The following is a 22,924-nucleotide window of genomic DNA, read 5'->3' as shown; positions in this document are numbered from 1 at the left end:
AGGAGACCCTTCTAATCTTTGCAGTAAACTCTGCTTCTGACTCATTTTGTTGCTCTGAAGTGACTGTACTTCTGCCTTCCCAGGCCCATACTAGGAAGACTTCTTGTAAAATTTAAAAATCATTGATGGACTTTCTAGTGAATTGTACTAAAATTGTCACTAACTTTTCTGCAGAAGTGTAATCACAGATGTGAAGGAAAGAGTCTAAAATGGAGAGAAATAAAATGGAGGGGGAAAAATCACCGTATTGTGATGCTTGTGGGATTGGGAAGTACGCTATATAATGAAGTACAAGATACAATGTTAAGGCACTGCTCAGTTCAAAGACTGAGTTGATTTTTAACTTTCTTCATATTTTCCCCCTCATTTCTTTTCCTGCTTGGTGAAAGAAAGAGACAGGGGTAATGATATTGTTTCTCTGAAGTTTTGAGGCCACCCACGGTTCTCTCTGCTCTGCTTTACTGCTAGAGGAACCTCAAAACAGCACTTTCCTCAGTGCGGTTATGAAATCTGGAAAATTTTGCTTCATTTAGAGCAGATACTATGAAAAGGAGGATGCAAGTGGAAGGACTTCGTAGTTTCAGAGGAGTTCCTCTTAAAAGTGGACATTTTTTAGGGTGACTTATACCTTGAATAGTAATGTGTTTCTGAGGCTAGATTCTTGTCTCATTTTTCTGAGAAGTGCCGGGGCACTATGGAGACTAGCTTTATAAAGAATAGGAATCGCATTACTTATGAAAAAGAATAATAATACAGGTCTATTGAGAGAGGAGAAATGGTGAAAGAAAACCCCCTTTTCCCCAGATAGGGACTGATTACAGCGATTGGAAACACTGACTATACCCATGTAGAAAATGCTTCTACATGTGCGGTTTATGCCACAAACCACTGACATCCAAGATTGACCCTTTGTTCTTGGACAGGAGAAAATACTGCCATAGGAGTTAGGGAGAGGGTTTTATCTTTAGCCAGGCTTTTTGTACTCATTGATACTGACCACAGGAAGGGATTTGGGCATGTATGAAATCGTAACCGGCCCATGGACAAATAGAAATCTGTGGGAAAACGCTTACTGTACTGCATCTTAAGTTATTGTGTATCAAGTTACTGTGTTATGTTTTAATTATCAGCACAATTTGTTTGATCTGGTAAAAATAATTACTATTTCATTCTGGAAAATGACATTTGAGCTTGAGACCACCATTTTTACATTGTAAAGCTTCATTATTCTTACAACGTAGGGCCACCTGCTTCTTAAGACAATATTCTTCTTGCCAGACCATAAGGAGATGGAGCTGCCAAATTTAAGGGAGTAGTCATCTCCATTGCAAAGTCAACAGTCTCTAATGTTTCTAATTTTAAAGCAATAACTCTTTCACCTTTAAAAAAAAAAAAAGAGAAAAGAAGTGCCTTGGTGGGTGACTGAACAAGGTAGAATTACTTGTGGCAAGATCAAAGCAATACAGTTTTAAGGGAGTCTGAAGTTTATTGGATTTCAGTATATTTCTCCTGTTTCTACTACTACTGAAAGGGGAAAACCCCTTCTGTTTACTTAAGAATAAAATACTCAGTATGCAACGTAGCAACTTTTAAATATTTCCTTAATGCTTTACTTTGTGTTCTTCTGCACCACAGCAGATGTGAATGTGTCTTGTGGGATGTTTGTTTTAATACTAAGATAACATGCAGAAGAGAGATGAGCACTGTTCTTTGCATGACTAAACGAAAACATTTAAATTCTGCTTAGCTAGGGAGGTAAGACCAGCCGCAGACATGACCAGAAGTAGTAGCTTTTGCAGTACATGTTGACGTGGATGAAGAGAACTGCAAAGTCGAGTCTAGCTGCAGAGACCCATGGAGATGTTTTGTGTCGTCTCAACCCTAGAATTGCATCCTCCTTGTGTACCCAAAAGCAGCAAAGGAACACGTCCTGGAAGTAAGCAGGGGGAGAAGCTAATTATCAGCAACAGAAACAGAAAAGTCAAAGAAAAGAGAACTCACCATTAATTTCCAAATTAATTTAGTTGATTTGGTCACAGGCTTGGGGCAGGAAGTGCCTTTCTTTTATGCTGTGGTATGAGGTGACTTGTCCCTTGTGAAGCCATGTTTCTCTTGTGTTCTGGACTGATGGTTTGCATGCCGGCCACTGTTTTGAAGAGGTGCTGCCCTTCAAAAATGGGGAGAAGGCCTGGCAGCAGCGTAGGAAACCTGTGGTGGAAATCCTAAGGGAATTACTGAAGAGTAAGAAGTCTGGCATGTCTTCTGCTGACCTCTGTGACCTCTGTTTTCTGCATTACTAATTTTCTGTTTATTTTGTAAAAGAAGGAAAGGAAGGTTTCACTACAGATTAAAGCCTCACTTGTTGTCCAGTATCAGGTTTTTAGCCTACCTAAATTCTTGTTATAATAACAGGAGGGTAAAGAAGGAGAGAGTAGATGTAGACCTTTCATTAGATTTTGGTTTCCACACCAGTAACTGCTGCCTTTTAGCTTCTCTTTTAAATTCTTTATTTCAGTCACTTAGGTAGAAAACTTGATTGTAGTCTTACTGTAAGGTCTCCCTACTTAATCATGAATTTAATTATAGTTTATATTTTTAGGTAAAGCAATTCCTGCATGGTTGAGATAATTGCAATTGTATTGTCCACAGTGATTAATTCTTTCTTCTACTCTGAATCTTGTGTCAAACCAGTGTGACAGGTTTTAATAACAACGTCCCATTAATAGAAATTTTCCTAACAATGAATGATCCTTTTGGAACATTGACATAGGATTAACAAGCTGGTCTTGCCCACTGAATATGGTACATTTCATTGAACTGATCAGTCCCAGCAATGGAAGTAGACTTGAGTTCTCTTTGTCCTTGGAAGACTTTTGCTTTCAGGTGATGTTGAGTTTTATAATTGCAGAGTATTTGATAGGAGATCAATTTAGCTGCTTTACCAAAAGTGTGACCGATGTAGTATTTTAAAAAGAGCAGTGTGTCTTGTTTTTTCATTCCTTCTCCTGCTTTGAGGTTTGCAGGGTTATTTACATAATACATACTTACTGTGAGGGACTTTGGTTTTGTTTTGTATGGTTATAAACATAATTGCATACGTTAGTTAATGTAAGGGTCACGCATCAGCTACTGTGTGGCAACAAAGATACGAATTTGTAAAGTGTCACTTCCTACACAATGACTGATGTGCATATGTCTTTATTTTCTTCTCCAGAACAGGAGAAGTGGCAGTGACAGTTCTTGGCAGAAAAGAATGGTTGCAGTGCTGAAGCACAGAATACTTTTTTTCTTGTTCAGTAAAGTATCTTTTCCGGGGCACTTAATAAGTAGGGTTAATATAATTTCTATCAACATTGGAAAAATGTACAATACCTTTTTTAATATCTGTCTTATTTCTTTAAAAAAAAATCTGCACGTATGCTTAGAGATTTTAATATATAGTAAGAAATATTTCTTAAGGTCACTAAATGCTTTCTTTGACTCTGTCCTAGTTTCTTCTGTATTTGTTTCACGTTTCTTATGTATTTGTTTCATGTAGATGTAACAGCGAGAGTCTGCGCAAGATGCCAGAGCAGTGGCTAAGCTGTGTGTTAAAAGAAATCAAATCTTGTGATCCTTCATCTACACTATGTGCAACCAGACGTAGTGCGGGAATTCCATTCTACATACAGGTACCAACTAAAGTTATTACCTGTGATCTAATTATTTTTTTTTCATGGCCTTTCTGGTGAATACACTTATGTATTTATTTTTCTTACTTCAACACATAAAATGTCAAAATTACTTTTTTTTTTTTTATACAGACTTTGATTGCCCCTGTGCAACCAAGAAGCCACATGTAATTACACCATGTTTGGCACTACAGTTCTGCTGACTCTTGAGATTTTTGGCTTGAGGTAGATTCAACTAGCATTTCAAAAGACTGAGCGTAGGCTCTGTGTGGCCACTGTGATAATCCTGGCAAATTTGTAAATTAATTCACAGATTAAATAAGGCTCTGTTAAATGTGTAACTCTATGCTTCTTCCATCTGAAGTGGGAGGGTGGTAAAATAAGAACAGACCTCCATAGAATTGTGAAATGGTGGCCTAGAAAATACTAAAATGATCTTGGGAAGTCCACTCAACAGTAATAAAGCAGGATCAAGTAATAGTCACAATAACTCGTGTTGACTGGCAGTCTCGAATGCAATGAATTGAGTAGGTTACTGAAGACATATCCATGAGCGTTGGGCCATGCTCCCACAGTCTTCCCACTCCCCATGTTACTATCAGCTCCACACATCGCAGCCTCTGGCTTCTGCCAAGTTCAGAACTGACGGCTATCCTGCTGGCTGGCAGTGTTTTGTCTCTGTTTGAAGTACCACCTCCTACTGAGTGCCTCACAGGAGTATGCAGCAGCTCGTCTGCATCCGTGTGAGGTCAGTCACTGCAGGTTTCACTTAACCTATTTCCATTCCTTCGTTCCTTAAAGCAGCCATGATTGCTTTCCCCTAAATTAACCTCTATCATTTTAATTTCCAACCAGTTCTCTAAGACAGGAGTCCAAGATTAACTACACAATTTGTAACTTTCTCCGCTCGCTGAAGTATAGTCTCAAGCACGTTCCAAGAATCCGAGGGACTGCTGGGAGCGTGTTCTCCCTGCCAGAATAATTCATCTTGCTTGTTTTCCACTCCAAGTTTGCCCTGAGAAAGTTGAGGCAGCCTGCTTCTGTCTGACCTTTCTTATGTCAGTCACAGCCTGCTCCTGGCTTCGCTAGATGCGTGTGTGCTAGGCAGCACTGCGCAGAAGTAGGGCATTGGTTTTATAGACAATTTTTCCTTTTCAGTTTCAGCAGTTAAAGATCTCACCCTTTTATATCTGTTAGTTGTCTACAAAATGCATTTGGAGATTTCATGTCTTCTGGTTTCCCCACTCACACCGCAGAGTTTGAATCCGGTGGGCATTAGCTAGTGCTAATGCTGAGAATGTGAAAAAACCAAGCGTGTTTGAAACAGTTTTTCACGTACAAAGTTAACACTGTCTAATGTAAGGACTAGGTGGAGCCAACGGTATCCCATTGCAGAAAACGTGTGTGTAGTCTGCAGTTGGCCTACATTACTGAGTCCATATGACAAAGCTTGCGCTGTGCCATAGCTGTTCGGATAAACAGGTCAGATGCTTCTATTTTGACAGCTCTGGAAGAGTATGAAGTTAGTCTAGTTAATTAATGAGAAGGTTTGAAATGAACGTTGGGATTAGTCTGAAATAATCTATTTTTAAATTGTAATTTTATTGTAAAGAGAGGTGATAGTGTTCTTTGGCAGTAGCTCTGAATGTGCCTGTAGCACTCAGTAAAATGAATTAAGACTTAAATAGCATGTTGCATTTAAATAATAAAAATACAAGTTGTAATGCATATCCTAACAGTACTATAATAAGGTTATTTTATTAATGCATAAAATCAAGACTCAGTGTGGTCTCTTTGCCATCTGCTTCCTGTGACATTTATTCTTGTTTTAGTAAAACACATCTGTTTTAATGATAATATGTAATTTTAAAGGTTATGAGCATTTTAAATGACCTATTTAAAATAGAAATATTATTACCTAATAGTACAAAGGTGCAGTTCCAATTAGTGGGTGAGGAAAATGTGGGAAAATATTAGTTACAGCTTTAACGTTTTTAGGGCATGAAATTTTAGTCTTCAGTTCATTCTCCCTTTTTTTTTTTTTTTTTTTTTTTGTACTTCATGAATACTTTTTTTTTTTCCCCTTCCTGCTGTGTTTCTCCTATTGTTAAAGGTATACTGATAAACTGACAGCGACTACTTCTGGGTTTCTGCCTAACTTCTATACTTGATTTGGCTTGCAGTTGATCCATTTGGTCGTTCTTATGTGATGTAAAGGACTGTTAAATATCTTCTTTGAACTGATGCTGAACAGGCTCTGGGCCCCAAAACACAAATGGATACTCATTTTTATTAGAAATAAGTGATTTATGATTATCCGTTTGTACTAAGTTGGACAAATTCAAGAAGAGCTACTAGACAGAGAAAGACTGTTTTAACTCCAGTTTTGAATTCTAGAGGACTAAATTAGAGTATTTTAATCTCAGTTGGATGTCCTACCCCTTGAACTACTATTTGGAGATGGACGCATTTCTTCTCTCCATTTAAAAACATGCTGCTTGTTTTACCCTGTTTTGCAAACCAGGATTTCTTCTTTGGCCAGCCTGTGTCATCTTAAATATGTACGTTATTAAACTCAAAAAATGTCCATACTAAGAAATGTAAGCATGTATAATATGGCACATACTTTCATTGTAATAAATACTATGATTTTTTTGGTGTGTGATAAATTATTACTTGTTATATATGAGCAAATTTTCTTAGGCAGATGGGTAGTACATGAGCAGAGTTTTCTTACTGAAACATTGGATGCTAAGAAGCTTTGGGCAAAAGAGTTAAAAACTTAAACATTTTGCAAAATTTTTTTGGTCCTTGTGTATGATCAGAAGCTAGGCTGTGATACGGTAAATATAGGAATGTGGAGTGGAACTGGTAGGAAAGAAACATGGCTAGAAACACATGACTTTTTTTTTTTTTCTTTTAACTTTCTGTAGGCTTTGTTAGCTTCAGAACCGAAGAAGAGCAAAACAGATTTGTTGAAAATGACAATGAAAGAATTGATATCTTTGGCTGCACCTTTGAATGAATCATCAAGTGTAATTCCACAGGTAAAACACAGTCTCTCATCAGAATGTCAAAAAAGTGTTTGTGTTACTTCAAACTTTTAAGGAAACTTGTATGTGTTTTTAATACGAATATTTTGTTTTCCTTATTTATAGCTAGATTTTAAAACGTGTTTGCATGTGCAGAGGTTATGAAGTCACTGGAATGTGCAAGTGCATCAGATCCTAAAAAATGGATTGGGCATAATTTAATATTTTTTTTCTTGTACAGTAAATACAGTCATATTCATTTGGAATTTATATGATCAGTTTACTCCCTGTAGTATATTTCTAAATGAGTAGATGAGTACTCTTCCTTTTTACAAGGAAATTAACGAGCAAGCATTTGTTTACATTTAGAGTAAATAAGTGAGTGCATAAATCATATTGTATGCAGTAAAATTCTAAAATTCTACATGAAAAGTGATTTTATGCATACTTAGTAACTTTTAAAACTTAAATATATACGTTTAGAATGCACAGGAATTTTATTTTGTAGTCAAGATCTTTATCTTCAAAATGTTGCTATCGAATACTTAAGCTTTCTGTTTGTAAGTGCAAGCCATAATTTGTTGACAATACATAGAAATATGTTCTAATGGCTCTGCCAGATCTTCTGCTGGTATAAATTTATGTAGCCTTGTCAAAGTCTGTGAAGCTACACAGATTACCACCTTCCCCTACAGAGACTAGAGAAATATCAGAAAACGCTCCATATGGTGAAGCAAGCCTGGCTGTCAGTTTTTTGCTTAATATTGTCCTCCTGTGAGTTGTAGTTTATTTTTTCTCACAGTATCTACAGCATGTCAAGAATGTTGGAAAAGATGATTCTAAACTTTGAAAGTTATTTTTACAGCCATGATAAGCTAAGGAAAAAAGAATGCTGGCCTTTGCTTGCAATGCCTGGACTGTACTTGTTAGAGGAATATAGTTTTAAACTGTAAATTGTTTTTAACAGTGTTTACTGCTGCAATGTTTTAATATATTTCTAAATAGTGGTATTCTTGTATTTAATATGGAAATAAAGTGGGGTAAATGTGCATATGGATATTTTTTTTTTGAATGTTCATTGCTGTAATTACCACATTTAAAGTTAAGATTTTTTTCCAATGAATATATATTTTTCTTCTACCCCCACAGGTTCATGCTTTAAATATTCTTCGGGCACTGTTCAGGGATACACGTTTAGGTGAAAACATCATGCCTTATGTTGCAGATGGAATACAAGCAGCAATTCTAGGTTTTATGTCACCTGTCTGGGCAGTAAGTGAATTCTTAATTTTGCATCTCTAATTCAACAGGATATAGAGTGTTGCTGTTCAGTGAAGCTTTGGTCATGTTTATAAGTGGCAGCACTGCGATTTCTGGAATCTTACATGATGTAATATTTTAAGGTACAATAAAGAATGATGTAGACCTGTAAAAACCTCATAGTTCTGGTCACGTTTATTGGTTTTGTTTCATATTTCTCTAATGTGAAGTGCTGATATTGACAAAAAGTCAGGTACAAAAAGTAGGAACAAAGATAATGTTATAGATAAAAATGTATCTGGCTGTTAAATTTTGAGTCAGTCCACCTAGCTAGCAAGGAGTGCATTTACTTTCATTCTCACTGTTACTTTGTTTTTCAATAAAAGATAGTATTCCGTATGGCATATTAAGGGAGAACATTTCATGATCGGCCATGGATAAGGGTGAATGCTTTGAGCCACTAGAAACCTAGATGTACTCCGTATATTAAAGATGAGCATCTCAAAAAAATCTGAACTTCCTCTTAGTGCCATCTTGATTAAGAGGAAGGATGCTATGAATTAATTCTTTCCATGTGCTGACCTCTGAACAGTAGGCATGCTTTGTCCTTCACTCAGCTGCTGTTCTTTTTTTTTCACTGTACATTGGTGGCTGTATTTAAAAAAATATTAGTACAGTTCAAAATGATTTTTAAAACGCAGTTCATGTTCTTTTCCTTTTCCTTTAGGTAAGAAATTCATCCACTCTTCTTTTTAGTGCCCTGATTACAAGAATTTTTGGGGTTAAAAGAGGGAAAGATGAAAATTCCAAAAAAAACAGGTAAGCTTCACTTGGTACCAATTGTAAGTTTGCAAAACATGACCTTAGCCAACAACAATTCGAAAATTTTGCTTGCTTTATGGATATATTTGAATTACGATGTTACAAAAACATCTAGCTTTGCTTAAACTGTGCTGCCAAGAAATAAGCGGTAAGTCCAAAAATATCTGCTGTTAAGCACTGAGACTTAATCTATACTCACGTGCAATTTCATGGAAGGGGAAAGTTGCTGAGAGGTTTTGGTACCAGCGGCTCTTCCAAATGCCCGGTCTCTCTTGCAGTCACAAGCTAGCCCTGTTGGTCTTGGTAGCAAAGAGAGGGGGGCGAGGGAGAAGAGGGGCAATGGTCACACGTGTGTTCCCTTACCTCTAGAGCCAGGCTGGAGGTAATCTCACCCCTACTAATTTGAGACTTGTGTTTTTTTCCCTGTAGTCATCTTAGTCTAGAACACCTTCTCCCTCTTTCATGTCTCTTTCTTCCAAGCTCTAAAAATTGCAGCTTGCAAAGCAGCTTCTCTTCCAAGGGTTTCTGCCCTTCAACTCTGTAGTCCTGCTCCAGATCCTCTAGTATCCATTTTCTTATGTAAACCCAATTCTCTTCTTACACTTAAAAGTCCCCAGTCCTGAGGATTCCTGTTTCTCTGTGCCTTCCAGTTAGTGCACAAGCACTCCCGTGTTTTCTTTGGCTTTCAGCCCCCTCCTTTAGCTTCTGCAGCAAATGAAGCGTGCCCATGCCCTGTGCTTTGTACCTGAGGTTCCTGCTTTAGCACGGATGCAAAAATAACATCAGATGCAGAATAAACTCATTATAAAATACTTCTGGGTGAGTCTGTGGGGTAATACAGTGGTCACGCTATGAATATTATGGCAACCATTTCAGAAATTCCTAATAGATTTTCAAATCACAGACAAGGTATGCAATTTCTGAAAAAGACAATTGTTACGATTTACCTTCAAAAATTCTACTAATCTTTTTTACTCATCATACAGTGGTTCCTTAGTGTTGATCTATGTAGCTAATACAATTTTCATGCACGTTATGAGAAACTAAATGTCCTGGGATGATACTAGTATTTCATCTTTTAGATGATAGATGGGTGCCATTTCAGCTTAATTTCAGGTGTCATCTGAAAAATTAGTTACTACGCATGTATGAATGTGAGGAATAAATACACGTGGGAGACCAGAAGGAGATTTCCCTTAGAAATAACTCTCCCCCAATTTGAAATGTCATCTTCCCTACTGCTTTTTATTAAATTATTTATTTAAATTATCCCTGCTTTGTTGTAAACTCAAATCACTTCTCACCCAAACCTGGAATTCACTCCCATAACCCCTGAAACCAAAGCACAGCAATAAAAAGTGTTTCTCATTTCTTGCCTTCTCACTTTGTTTTTGTAGCAACATTTAAAGTTGGGGATTTTTTAAATTCAATATTGAGCACTTACAGAAAGAGAGATGTACCTCAGCTTTTTTAAGCTTGTAACCTAGGGAAAAATTTCACATTAACCTCTGCAGCGGGAAGACAAACTGACTTCTCAAATACATGCAGTGTGATGAGATATGTCATCTGAGATTTCTGTTTGTGAAGTTGCAGAAAGTAATGCATTTGAGCATCTGTTGGGGATGGGAGATACTAGAATAAAGGAAAGGAGACTTTTATCTATTTGAATTGAATTCATTAAAAACAATGTTAATTTTTATGTATCTGGCACTGTCAACTTGCTTCTCTGAAGCTTTTTGTTTACAGTAATTTTCTTGTAATCATTTTGACCAAAAGATGTTAAAGCCAGGCTGGCTTCTTTATTTTTTTCCCCTCTGTTCATTTTGCAGTTTTTCATTAAACATTGTACTTAGTCAGTTTTACTGTTTCCCACCTGTAGTCATCCATACCACGAAACAAGGAATGGGAAAACACTTCTGGAGACAGGCCAGCAAGAGACAGGAGGTATGAAAACAGAGGCAGAGATTTGATTTCAAGTTTCTGACTCCCGTCTCTACAGGAGACATTGGTTTAGGAGGAGAATGATGCAGAGGTGGTTTGACTATTTTGTTTGTAAAGCTTCTTCCTCTGAACCCCACCGCTGGGTTTAGGGTAGGTTGTGTTTGGGAAGAGGTCTGTGTTTCAGTGGTTTGGCACCACGAGGTGTCACCATTGCTGCACAGCTCCCTGCAGCCACATCCCTGGGGCACTGCTGTGCTTGGGCACTTCTCTTAGGGAGCTCTGAACTTGTTTTGTTTAGTGTTTTACAGGAACAGAGTCCATATATTAAAGCTAAGTCATTCCCCCCCCCGCCCCGACCCCAACTTTTAAATGTAGCAGTTTACTTCAAAAGCACTAGCATTTTAGCAACTTGCATCCATAGGAGCTTCTGTGAAAGTCATCTGGGTTTGAGCTGCTTGTTCTGTTGCCTGCAGGATGTTCTGTTTGCATTAAGGGGCAGTCTGTCTGGGGACAAAGACCAACTCTCTGATGCCACCATTAGGACCTTGCGTGGGTTTCTAGTTTGCCTGATTTTATGTTAGTGGTTTAAATCTGTCTCTTCTGTGCCAGCGGGGAGTTACCTTATTGCTGGGCTATTCTGGGCATCTGTCTAAAAAAGGATGGACTTTCTGGTTTTCTCAGCAAGAGTTCCTATGAAACTGGTACAAGTGGGGTGGTGGAGAGCTTGCGTAGACTTCCAGAAGAAAGCTTTGTTGGAACAGTACTGGTAACTTAACTCCACTGCCATGTTTCTTTAACATACTTTGTGTTATGTTTCCCTTTTTTTCTCTTATCTCCACTAAAAATTCACATGTAGCATCCTTTATACAAAAATTATAGGCCTGTCATGTCTTTTGCTGCTTTTAGTCTGCTGATGTTATGTTCCATTTCCTATTTATGTTAATTTTGTACATTATAATTGCCATGCAGCTGGGGTGTTTATGTAATGACAACACAGTGGTGGTCCATTATTTGATGGTCTTAATCAGTTGTGAAGCACTGGATTCAATGACTGAATGAACTATAACCTATGTCTGATCCGTAACCTGATTTATGTTTTTTTTTCCAGGCATATGTAAAAGAATGATGGGTTTGGGGTTTTGTTTTGGTTTCTGGTTTTTGGTTTGTTTCCATACACACACACACCCGCCCCCTTCCAAACATTCCTGTATCATTTTGGGTGTTTGCAGTAGAACAACTGTGTGAAAGGGCCCCCTCACTCCGTGACAAAGAGAGTGAGGGGATGCTTAACCCTACTGACGGACATTTTAAGTTACATCTGCTGTGGCCATCCCTACTGGAGGGCAGAGGCCAGAAAGCACGTTGAGCTGGGCTTTGGTGATCATCAAAGAGCATTAGGAAGGTCGGCCAGAACTGTCTGTCTCAATCTGAGGACACGGCAGTACTAGATTATGCTAGAAAAAGTCTGTTCTCTGAAAACTTGGTCTGCAGTTTGAGGAGACATGGGTTGAAGAAATTACCAACTTCACATCATGGCTCCCGCTGCTCAGCTGTGCTGGTTCAGTTGTCAATGGGGCTGTGCTGTGGGTCATCTGCAACGTGTTTGCAGCAGCTGTATTGGCACAGCTGGGGCAGGGAAGGAGAGGGATTTCTTGAGCAGAACTCTGGGCTGATGCCAGACTTCACTCTTATGAGTTCACTGGAAACTTGAAGGGACTACTCTACACCGTGCTTTACAGGAGATGCAATCCTGTCCTGTTTTCATTAAATATTGATGCGTCTTTTTAATTTTAGCATGGGCAAGGAAATAGTGAATTGAAAAACTAATATTTCAAAAATAACAACTTTGTGCAGCTCTTGCAAGTAGAAGAGATAGAAGTTGTGTGAAGACTGTTTACAGTGGTCTGTGCAATTACACAGGTTCACTCACTCTAGTGAAAAGAAAGCTAGAAGCAAAGAAATTTTCTCTGGGTTCTCTTTCTGAGAAAGACTGTATGAAAATTTACAATGCTGCTGTAAGTAGGTGTGTTTGTGTGTACATATATATGTGTGCGTATTTGGCTAAATGATACTTCGCATTCCAGGTAATTGACATTTTCAAAATGGCCCTGTTAAGACTCACCTGTGTGTATGTGTGCAGTTTAGTTTTTGTATACTTGATTTGGGTATGTAATTTTCTTAAATATTATGATCATTTCAAATCTACAAGACTTGGAATGAAATTCTAGCCACATAAATAAAAAGTACTGTAGCGAGGAAAGGCTAGAAAGGAGTCCTTGCAATTAACCCGTTTATATTTGGTTACAGAAAGTGTGCTGTGCATAGGTACATCAGTGTGCTTTAGAGAAAATAACCACCCCTCCATCAAGCCCTTCACAGCACAGGTATTTATGTTAGTTTAGCCACTCACTTCATACTTGGAGAATGCTAGGTCTGTATCTTAATGTGCCTAGCTACCCTGGTATCAGCTGAGATCTGTCCCCTAGACCCACTGCCATTGAGCGGTGGCTCTGGCGATGGCAACGGGGCTGCCCTGGGGCCCGCCCTCTGCCCAAGCGTGTCTCCTGAGAGGGGGCTGCCATGGCCCTGTCCCCCCAGCATGGCCTCCTGCTGGATGCTCTGGGTGGAAGCACCACTGTGAGGGGCAAGTCAGAGAACCCTGAGTACCACACTTGGCTTAATGCAAATTGATTGAAATAGGAGTTTGAGCAGCAGTGAGTTCTGTAGGCCGATGAGTTTTGTCTCTCCTGAGTTTTGCTTGAATAGCCATTTCCAGTTTTCTTGTGCAGTCAATTTACAATGTAGATTTGCTGATTCCATGCTCTTTGCAGCAAGCTGGGGTGTAGTGTATGCTTGATCATTCTGTTATTTTCACTTTTTTTTTTCCTGTTAGCGTTGCAACAGATTGCAAATCATCTAAAGTAAATGTTTGCCCTAGTTGATTATAGGCTCCGGTATTCATCACATGAAAAATTAGGATGTCTTGAGATTAAGAGATTCTAAAAATAAAATGGAATATATATTGTGATAGTTAATGCAGATCTATACATGAACATATAAAGCTAACTGAAACTAATTTTGAAATGTAATTACATTTCTCATCATAAAGGAATTCTCTTCTGCCAAATGATACTTTCGCCTAAATTCTTGCACATGTGCACACATATACATACGTGTGTGTGTCTATATGCGTATATATAATACTGGAGACCAGCGGTCTCTAGTCCAGTGCTATACACACATATATCAGAGACCTTTTTGGTCTCTAGTTCAATGCAAATTGAAGTTGCTATTGCTTGTTACTAGACAAGACTCTTCTCATCAAATACTTGGTATTTCTGGCTTTTACTTTTTTTTGAAAGGATAAGCATGATCAAAAATTGCCTTTGAGGCAATTTGCTATTTGACTTAGGACAAACTTTAGAGTAATAAAAAAGGATCATCCTGGCTTATCAGAAAATGGCATTTTTGTAATTGGAATACAAATGTTGCAAAGTCCTCAGAAAGAATAACCAGTGGCCTCGGGTAGAGGATGGGATTAAAAGAAAGTACAGGGGTTGGGGAGAATTCCCTTAGCTTCTCACCTAGGTGGAGGAGGTTCCAGGAAGGAAAAGCTTCAACTCTTTGATGAAAAAGTTTTGGTTTTTTTTAAGCAAGGCTGAAATGGTGCAGTGCAACCTGATGATTTTTACGTGAAGTAATGGGTGTATATATGTATATATTTGCATTTTGGGAGGGGGGAAGCTCCTAGTATTTAGACTTTAGTGAAAGGAAAATGCATATGCAGAAAAATACTTAGCTGTCAACTTAACACGCATTTTCTGTGGAGTAAACATTCATGCTGCTAGGAAATTGAGTATGAATGTTGCCATATTCTCAATGTTGATTTAGATGTATTTGAAAAGAAAGGAACAACTTTAAGTGCCATCTACATAGTACTTCTTTAAGTCTTTATCTTCATTGATAGCTGTCAGTAAATGTTGATGACTATCAATAACTTCAAGCACTTGGAAAGGAGAAACTTGTCTTCTAATTATAAGAAGATAAAAACTATGTAGATATGATCAGGTTTTGAAGATGCACTATTGGCTGTGAGGCAGTCAACATGCACGACTGCCCTCTGCTTGCTTTGTTTTTATTGCAAGTTGAGTGTTCAGCACTTCTCAGTAAGTGGTTGCTTGCACACTTGAAGGTCACTGAGTAAAACCAAATTAACTTTGAAAAACACTAAGTTGATTTCTTTTTTTTCCTCCTAAATGGACATGTACTTCTTCTTTAACATTAAGATTTTGTATGAATACTAAGGTTTTTAAGACCATAAATAATTGCATTTTACACTGTGAAAGGTTACAGAGAAAAACACTGCAAATTGAATGTTCTAATGCAAACCTCTCTTTTCATAATATTATCCCTAAATTAAATGGATCTGGTATTATCTTCCTTTTTGCTAAGCCACTCTAGAGTTCTAGCTTAAAGCACACCGTAAGTACATGATTCCTATTGAATGTTCCACATCTGGCAGGCTAACACTTCCACTATTTCTAACTTAACAGCTGAAAAATCTGTCTTATGTCAATGATGTTTTGTCAGTCTTAACAGCAGCTGTATTTGACATTTGCAGTGCATTATACTGGGCTCCGACAGGACTTCTGAGATGGGTCTCTGTTGCCAACAGAGGAGTGTCCAGTACTATTTTGGGATAAGCTGAAAGAGACCTTGGTGGCACTAATATGGTCAAACTGTAATGGCACATCAGTGTCATAAAATCAGATAGCCCTTAGGAGAGTTTCACTAGGGCGATGCTCAGATCGACTCTAGCCCGTAAATGCTCAGTGCTGACTTGGAGACACAGCACTGGCAGAAGCCAGCTGTGTGCCAGCTGAGGTACAGCTGCAGGAAGGGCAGCAGCGAGGCAGCAGAATGCTCAGCCTCTTGTGCCGGCTCCAGCGGGGAAATGCGAGTACGGCCAGATTCACAAAACTGGCCTCTGAGCTCTGTACCTCTTGGACTGCTTGCTGCGGAAGGAAGGGTTGGGATTGGTTTATCTTGGATCTCGTTAGTGATTCCCTAGTGGATTTTCTCTGGTAACTTTGGTCTGTTGCAGCTTTTCAGTGGAAATACTGGGTCAATGGCAGTGAGGTTTCTTGAGATGACTGAGCCATTTAAATGCCCCTGGTCCTTTTCCTCTTGCTCCTTCTGTGCCACATTTTGCAGCCTGTTCCCTCTGTGCCACCTTAGTTGTTCCAGTGAACGCTTGCAAAGTAGTTATTAAGGATTCGGTGGAGTACATTGTCTTGTGAGGGGGTTGTTTTTGTTAAAAAGAAATCAGTCTCTCTTCTGTCTGCCAAAAATAGGCCACATTGAGTTTGCTCAACTTTTTTGTTTTTAATGTACTGGCTCTTTTTTTTATTGACTTTGACAGGTTTAGAAGACTTAATCTCAGAACTGTCTCAAGAAAACATGCAAAAGTTCAGGCTGACTCAGATAACCATTACGGCTTTTACTGATTAATAGTTCAATAACAATATGCTTGTTTAAACATAATTTTGAACAGGCTTCCTATTTCTAAGTGCCTTTATAATAGGAATAATGATCATAAGGTGCTATTAACTTGCAAATTGAAGGTAAAATTTATGAAAGCTTTGTGCAGAAACAGACAAAAATTGAAAACAAGCTCCTAAAGAAATCTCTTTCCCTCGGTGATATTGCTTCAATTATTCTGTTAGCTTTACAAGTCTAATCTAAAACTAATTCCCTGTAGCAGGGGGAATTTTTACTTCCATTTACTTTACTTACCATTTTTACTTCAAGGTTTTATTTTGTATACACAGATTCAGAAAAATGTTAACCCACATAAATCCCAGTTAAATCTTTGGGACCTAAACGCGCACTTACAGCACCAGTGTGCAAATGTGTATCTGTGCTCTCCTGAACAGGGAGGATCTTCATAACATGCTGTCTTAGGTCAGAGCCAGAAAATAGGAAGATGAACACGGTAAAGTGACTTGAATGAAAGTTTACCCAAAGTGAAACATCCTGAAAATGTATGTGTTGGCCTGACGTAACTTCAGTCCATTCATTTGTTTTAAATAAATTAGGGGTATAGTGTTAATGTTTGTTTCTACTGAGTGAGTAAAATGCATTCGATGAAACAGAAATTACTGTAAACCTAACCACGTGAGTAGGTAATTTAGTTTCTTCTGTAGCGATAAAAGTTTTCATTAATATGAATTGATATAATTATTCTGTTTTGTTCCATGTATAATGTACACATCCCTTACTCATTAACTTCACCATACTGAGTAAAAAGCAGTTACTCTTCACAGAATAGTCCCAGACAGGGAGAAAGTGTGTGGGTTGTTTGGAGGTGAAATTCACAATGCTAAATTTGTGGCAAGAGATTAAAGATAATAGTTAATAGGGAGTGGTTGAACAGAGTTCTCGGAGACTTTCTGGAGGTATATAATATCTCTTAATTTTATTTATATGTGTGTGTATATATACATATGTACATACATATACACATATGCACACTCATGCATATTCACAGTTCAACTTTCTAAAAAAAGTTGGCTTAAAATAATTGTTTTATATATTATATGTAAAATGTATGTTTCATTTTTAAAATGTATTTTATCTATAGTTTTATACATACACAAATGTGTCTGTATATATGCATGTATATATCAAAGTTAAGTGTTGATTAATGTCTTGATATAGGTAACAGGTTGTGTCTGTGATGTTGGGTTTAAGTGATGTTGCCCTATTTTTATACTGAGCCGATTGTACACTTCTCTTGCCAGTGTGGCAGCAAAAGTGCTCTTGGAAAAGGACTTCACGAGTTACTTTAGTGTGCTGTGTGTTGCATAATTATTCCTTTCAGTCACACTTTTCCAGAAGTATTTGTTCTACACAGGTGTTCTTTCCGTACCTGATTAGACAAAGGGTATAATAAGTAGCAAAAGAAGAGGTATAAAGAAACTTGTACTTAAAAGAGATCAAAGCAAACCAGACCATGCAGTCCTTTGGAAATCTTGGCTAGGTCTCTTGTAAATAAAAGTGCTTCTCAAGCAGAAGGTATTTAACTACTGTATTTATACAGGCATTGATTGACAGTTCAGTTATTAACCTAATAAAAACACAGCAACGTAAACTAGTAAGAATGTTTATTCTAGCACTTCTATCTGAAGGAAAATGAAAACCAAGAAATAGTGGCATATTCTTAGTTCTTTGTAAGTATTTATTTTAGGGCTCTGTAGCATAAAGAATGTTTTTTCAAGTCAGTGAACTTAAACTATTTTGCTTACTGTTCTGGGATTTAAGTATTTTCTAATTCCTAACAAAACAAATGTTAGATTTATTGAAGGTGCAAAGTCACCACATGTTTTATTGAAGGTGCAAACCCAACATCTTTATAATGATTCTGATTTCCCTTTCATAGTGTTTTTCATTTCATGTGGGGTAAAAATGAAATCTGAATTGTTTTTCGTAACTAACTCGATGCAGTTACAGAAAAGTTGTCCCTTCTTGTCACTGAAGAGGTGTCCTGTATCATGTTAGGTCCAGAAAAACAAGTCATCTTTTATATCCTTGCTCTTGGGCTTATAAGCTGATACATCACACCATTTTTTTTACAGTTGTTTTTTCCAAGCTTCATTGTGGCTTTTCAAGCCTCCACAAAAAATTAGACGGCCGTTTTGTCCTCTATGGGAGTGCTAAAATTCTCTTATGCACGTGAAATATTTGTCTGAAAGCAGCTTGTCGTGAATCCTGAGACAGGATGCTATTTCAAGAATTTAACTCTTAGGTATGTTCTTTAAAACAAAATTACCTGAAGTAAACTCTTAAAATTTATATAAAATCTTTATTTCTAAAGGAACTTGCCTGTTGCTGTTGTCTCTGTTTCTTAGTAAGAATGGTGATGATTCTCTGGTTCTCATCCAGAGGGACTGCTAATCAAGAATTATCTGAATTAAACAAAATTTTAAGTGGTTATTTTTATTTCACATCAAGCTAGTATTTTAAATACTAGTGTACATTGTGGCAAAAACAATACTTTGTGCTGAACTGAAGACTAAGTTACTAACTTACTAAACACCGGGTAAATCTGAAGAATTTGTTTTCTTAGCAAGAGCTATTGTTTACTATAATTGCAGTGGCTAGTGATGGCCAGCAAATACAAGAAGACAAGAAAAACACTGGTCTGTTAAGAAGTCAAGGTTAAAACCATGGTACTGGGGTGGGAAGTAGCTAAGTGGAGTCATAGAAACTGTAAAGGGATCTCTTGATCTGTTTTCCTTGATTCTTATTCAAAGTTATGACTATTAGCAACACTAGATCAGGTCAGCAGTGGCTTTGGATGAGTTAAAAATCTCCAAGGATGGAGATTTCACAACCGTCCTGAGTAACGTGTTCCAATGCTTCATTCCCCTTCTAAGTGCAGAATATTTTTCCTGTTGCCCGATTTCAAACTCCGAAGCTATGATTTGTGACCACTGGTCCTTTCTACACCATCTGCAACTACTGCAAGAAGTTCAGCTCTCTAATCTTTGATTCCTTCAACTGGTTGTAGGCTGCTGTTGGATCTTCCCTGGACCTCCTCTTTGTCATACTGAACAAACATGACTCCTTCAGCTTCTTCTCATAGCACATGTACTCTAGGCCCTGTTCATCTGAGCAGCTGTTTGCTGGACACCCTTATGTTTCTTCTAATTTCCTCTGAACCTGGCAACCCAAAAATGGATGGAGGATTTCATGTACAGCCTCACTCTGCCAAGTACAGGAGGGTAATAACTTCCCTTGATCTGCTGCTGCATTCATCCTGATGAACGTAGTCCAGTATGTGGTTTGCCCTGTTTACAGTGAGGACGTGCTGTTGGCTCATGCTGAGCTTGGCATCCACTGTAACCCCCAGGTTCTTTCCCGTGGGGCTGCTACTGAGCCAGTTGGTTTTCAGCCTGTGTTGATGCTCAGGGTTATTCAGCCCAGGTGCAGATTTTTGTGTTTCTCCTTGTTGAACTGCATGAGGTTTCTCTTGGCCCAACCCTCAAGTTTCTCAAAGTCTGTCTACACTGAACTTCTACTGTTTGGTGTTTCATCCGCTCCCCCTAATTCAGTGTTGCCCACAGATCTGCAGAGGGTGCTTTCTATCTCATCAACCAAGTTGTTGATAAAAATGTTGAGGGATATAGGGGCCCCGGAATTGACCCATGAAGTGTTCCACTGGTTACCAGCCAACAACCAAACACTGAACCATTGATACCCTTTGGACCTGGTGGTCCAACCCAAATGCTTTGTTTATTTAAGCTGTACTCTCTCAGCGTCCAAATGAGAAAGCTGAGTGAAGCTGAACCTGTTAGACAAGTACAGTATTTTCTAGTCTATTTTAAAGTTTTCTGCCTAAAAAATGTAGCTTAACTGCTTTCCCTAAGAAATTAGAAAGAACAGATTCCAGAATGGTTTTAAAATTACGAGAATTGTTTTATCAGTTGACACAAATCCGTTTGAGTTTCATCTATTTAAATGCTCACCAGACTCTTGGATTCTCTGTGCATTTATGGACAAGTTTCTTTAGGTTGGTTTCTCTGTCAGTTACTTCTTTATGGATGTGAAACTCTGAAACCTGGCAAGTTTGGAGTCTTTCAGTAACATGTAGGCTTTTTTCCCAAAGTCCAGTTATGGTGCTTGCCCTGGACTTTGCAGATTACCTCTATAAGCTGACCATAATGGAGTCATCTTAGGATAAATTTAAGATTCTGTTCCTCTTTTCTCAAGTGAAGTGAAACCTGCAATTCTTTTGGAGGTTTTTGGTTTTTAAGAAGGTGTGAGCCACTTTTTCACCCTTTCAGAAACACACTGCAGACTTTAGTTTTGTTTAAAAAGGAGCAAGTTTTTAAGGGTGATCACTGAGTGCCTGGAACTTCCAAAAGGAAGTTCTAGAAATTTTTCCATACTTGTTCAGTGTGCATTTTGGAATCTGCTTGCAGACAGTCTTAGTCTGATTGATGACATCAGGGCTGAGATTTGAAAATTACCAGTGGCTAATCTTTGTATAATTCTTATCAGCAACACTTCAGCACCAATTGAACTGCATGTGTTTTAACTTTAAGAAAGGATTGGAATTTCCATGCAGATCAGCGTGTCACAAAATCACAGGAGTACACAGTAGTAAGGGTCCTGCTGGCACGTTGACTCAGTTCTTTTCATAAACAAGCTTTCTATGCTGTTTCTTTTATAAACTGGTCAAGTCGCATCTTAAAAACCATTATTTATTTCCCACTATTTCTGCAGGAAGACTCCCTGAGTGCCACCTTCCCAAGTAAAACTTCGCTAGAATCTTGCTGCTTTGATCATTAGAAACTTATTCATGGCCATTTAATATTCATTTGTTCTTATGCCAGCATTGTCCTTTATTTTAAATAATTATTTTCCCTCCTGATGTTTCCCTTGAGGTATTTGTGGGTGCCACTCATATATCCTGCCCGTGTTAATTTTGCCGGACAAAACAAGCTGACGTCTTTAAATATCTTCTCAGCAAATTTGCTTACTATTCCCTTTGTCACGTGAGCAGCCTTTTTTAAGCATCTCTCTCAGTTAGTTGTGATTTATTCCAGTTTATGTCCTACCCAATTGTTGGAGAATGGCGTTAGTATTTCCTTGTGCGTACTGACTGCATCAGGGTTGATGTGTTACAGAATCACATTTGCCGTTTGTCTTCATCCTCTCGATGAGGGATCCAAGGTACCAACTAACATGCTTGAATCCTTTTGCTATTTCCAGCTGATGAGCTTTTAAGTTGTAACACGTTTTTTTAATTAGTTCCAGTATATGCAGTCTTTTTATCTGCTATTAATTTCATGTTCTTCTAGTATTCGGTTCCTCAAGATACCCAGTTTTGTTTCATAGTGGTTTAATCTTCCCTTTCTACAAACAATGCCTCGTAACCTTTGCTTCATCAATGGATTTTCATTGGTGCACTCCTAACTCTTTTACGATGGTCTTCAATTAAACTAATAATAATATTGGTCCTGACAATAAATTAGGTCCACCAATAACTGACTTGAAACATGTTCTTTTTGGGTCTTTTTTAAGTCCTTTTCCTTTGCTAATTTACCCATTTTATCTAATAGCCTGCACTAATTGCAGTGTTTCAAGTATTTTACTGTCATCATCATAGAGATTACATTAGAGTTTCATCTGTTAAACTTGAAAAAGAGAACAGTTACAGATAACGGAAAAAGATAAAATGGAATGGAGTGCAATATGCAAAACCATATAGGAACAAGATTGTGCCAACCTAACTCATACCTTATCCAAGAACTGTAAAAATACTTAAAGACAAAGGAGATAAATAAATTTAGTCACACATGTCTCCTGAATGTTATCTCAACACATTAAATGTTCGAAATCTGCAAATTTTGTACTCAAAATTTACTTCAAAATAAAAAGCAGAGCAGCTCCAGCTTGGAGCGGAGATCAAGTTCTCATGTTTCCTTCACAGCTAAAAAACTCATGGGCTTTCTGCGAGACACAGAAAACAGCAGGAAGCAGACAACATCCTCAATGTAGTCTGAGGAAATATCTACACGAGGTTCATGGTGAAACCACAGTTTTAGTTTATTTTTTCCATAAATTTCTGTATATACTTGAGGCCAGTATAAAGGTTTGTAGTTCTCAGAATCATTCTTCCTACCAGCACTTTTGAATAATTTAAAATGTTACCTTTTTGCTTCCCTGGTTGTATAATATTATGCTGTCTTGCTATGTTCTAAAATCCAAGGTAAGAAATTATCCTTTGAGTTGAATGTGGTAAATTCTTTGAGATTTGCTACCCCTTCAGTTAGGATAATTTCTGTTTTCTGTACCTTAAGTACTGTTAGTTGTCCTGTCATGAAATGCAGCTGTCACATTCTTTCGTGCTATTTAAGGAGCAAAAAATTAATTTAATTCTTAAAGTGTTTCTGAATTAGCTTTGGTCTTTATTATAACATCAATATAAAACGACATGTCATACTTTCTTTTTTTTTTTTTCCCCTGCTTGGTCTTTTTTGGACAGGTGAAGAAAATGTTTTCCATTTATTTTAAGTTCATGCTTCTGAAGTATATCTTTGCTAATAGGGAAATAAACCTCATATATTTTGAGACAGGATCTAACTACTTAACAAGTGATAAGGGTCAGAGAGAACATGAATGTCAAAA

The 22,924-nt window shown here is 37.8% G+C and overlaps 1 protein-coding gene across 10 annotated transcripts in view; it reads left to right on the top strand.

Moving 5' to 3' along the window:
• THADA (THADA armadillo repeat containing) overlaps window positions 1–22,924 on the top strand; it is a 170,012-nt gene that overhangs the window by 33,574 nt on the left and 113,514 nt on the right. For all 10 annotated transcript variants that reach the window (XR_008465188.1, XR_008465189.1, XM_054193736.1 and 7 more), the window contains exons 23-26: window positions 3,539–3,671; window positions 6,605–6,718; window positions 7,853–7,975; window positions 8,691–8,782. Coding sequence is in view for 8 of the 10 variants with exons in the window: in XM_054193736.1 (XP_054049711.1) it covers window positions 3,539–3,671; window positions 6,605–6,718; window positions 7,853–7,975; window positions 8,691–8,782 (462 nt within the window). In the remaining 2 variants the exon portion in view is untranslated. The remainder of the gene's footprint in view (window positions 1–3,538; window positions 3,672–6,604; window positions 6,719–7,852; window positions 7,976–8,690; window positions 8,783–22,924) is intronic.

Source organism: Rissa tridactyla, chromosome 3, assembly GCF_028500815.1.
Source record: "Rissa tridactyla isolate bRisTri1 chromosome 3, bRisTri1.patW.cur.20221130, whole genome shotgun sequence".
NCBI lineage: Eukaryota > Metazoa > Chordata > Aves > Charadriiformes > Laridae > Rissa > Rissa tridactyla.
Note: the sequence above shows the minus strand (reverse complement) of the source record. Positions and strands in the feature narration are given on the sequence as shown.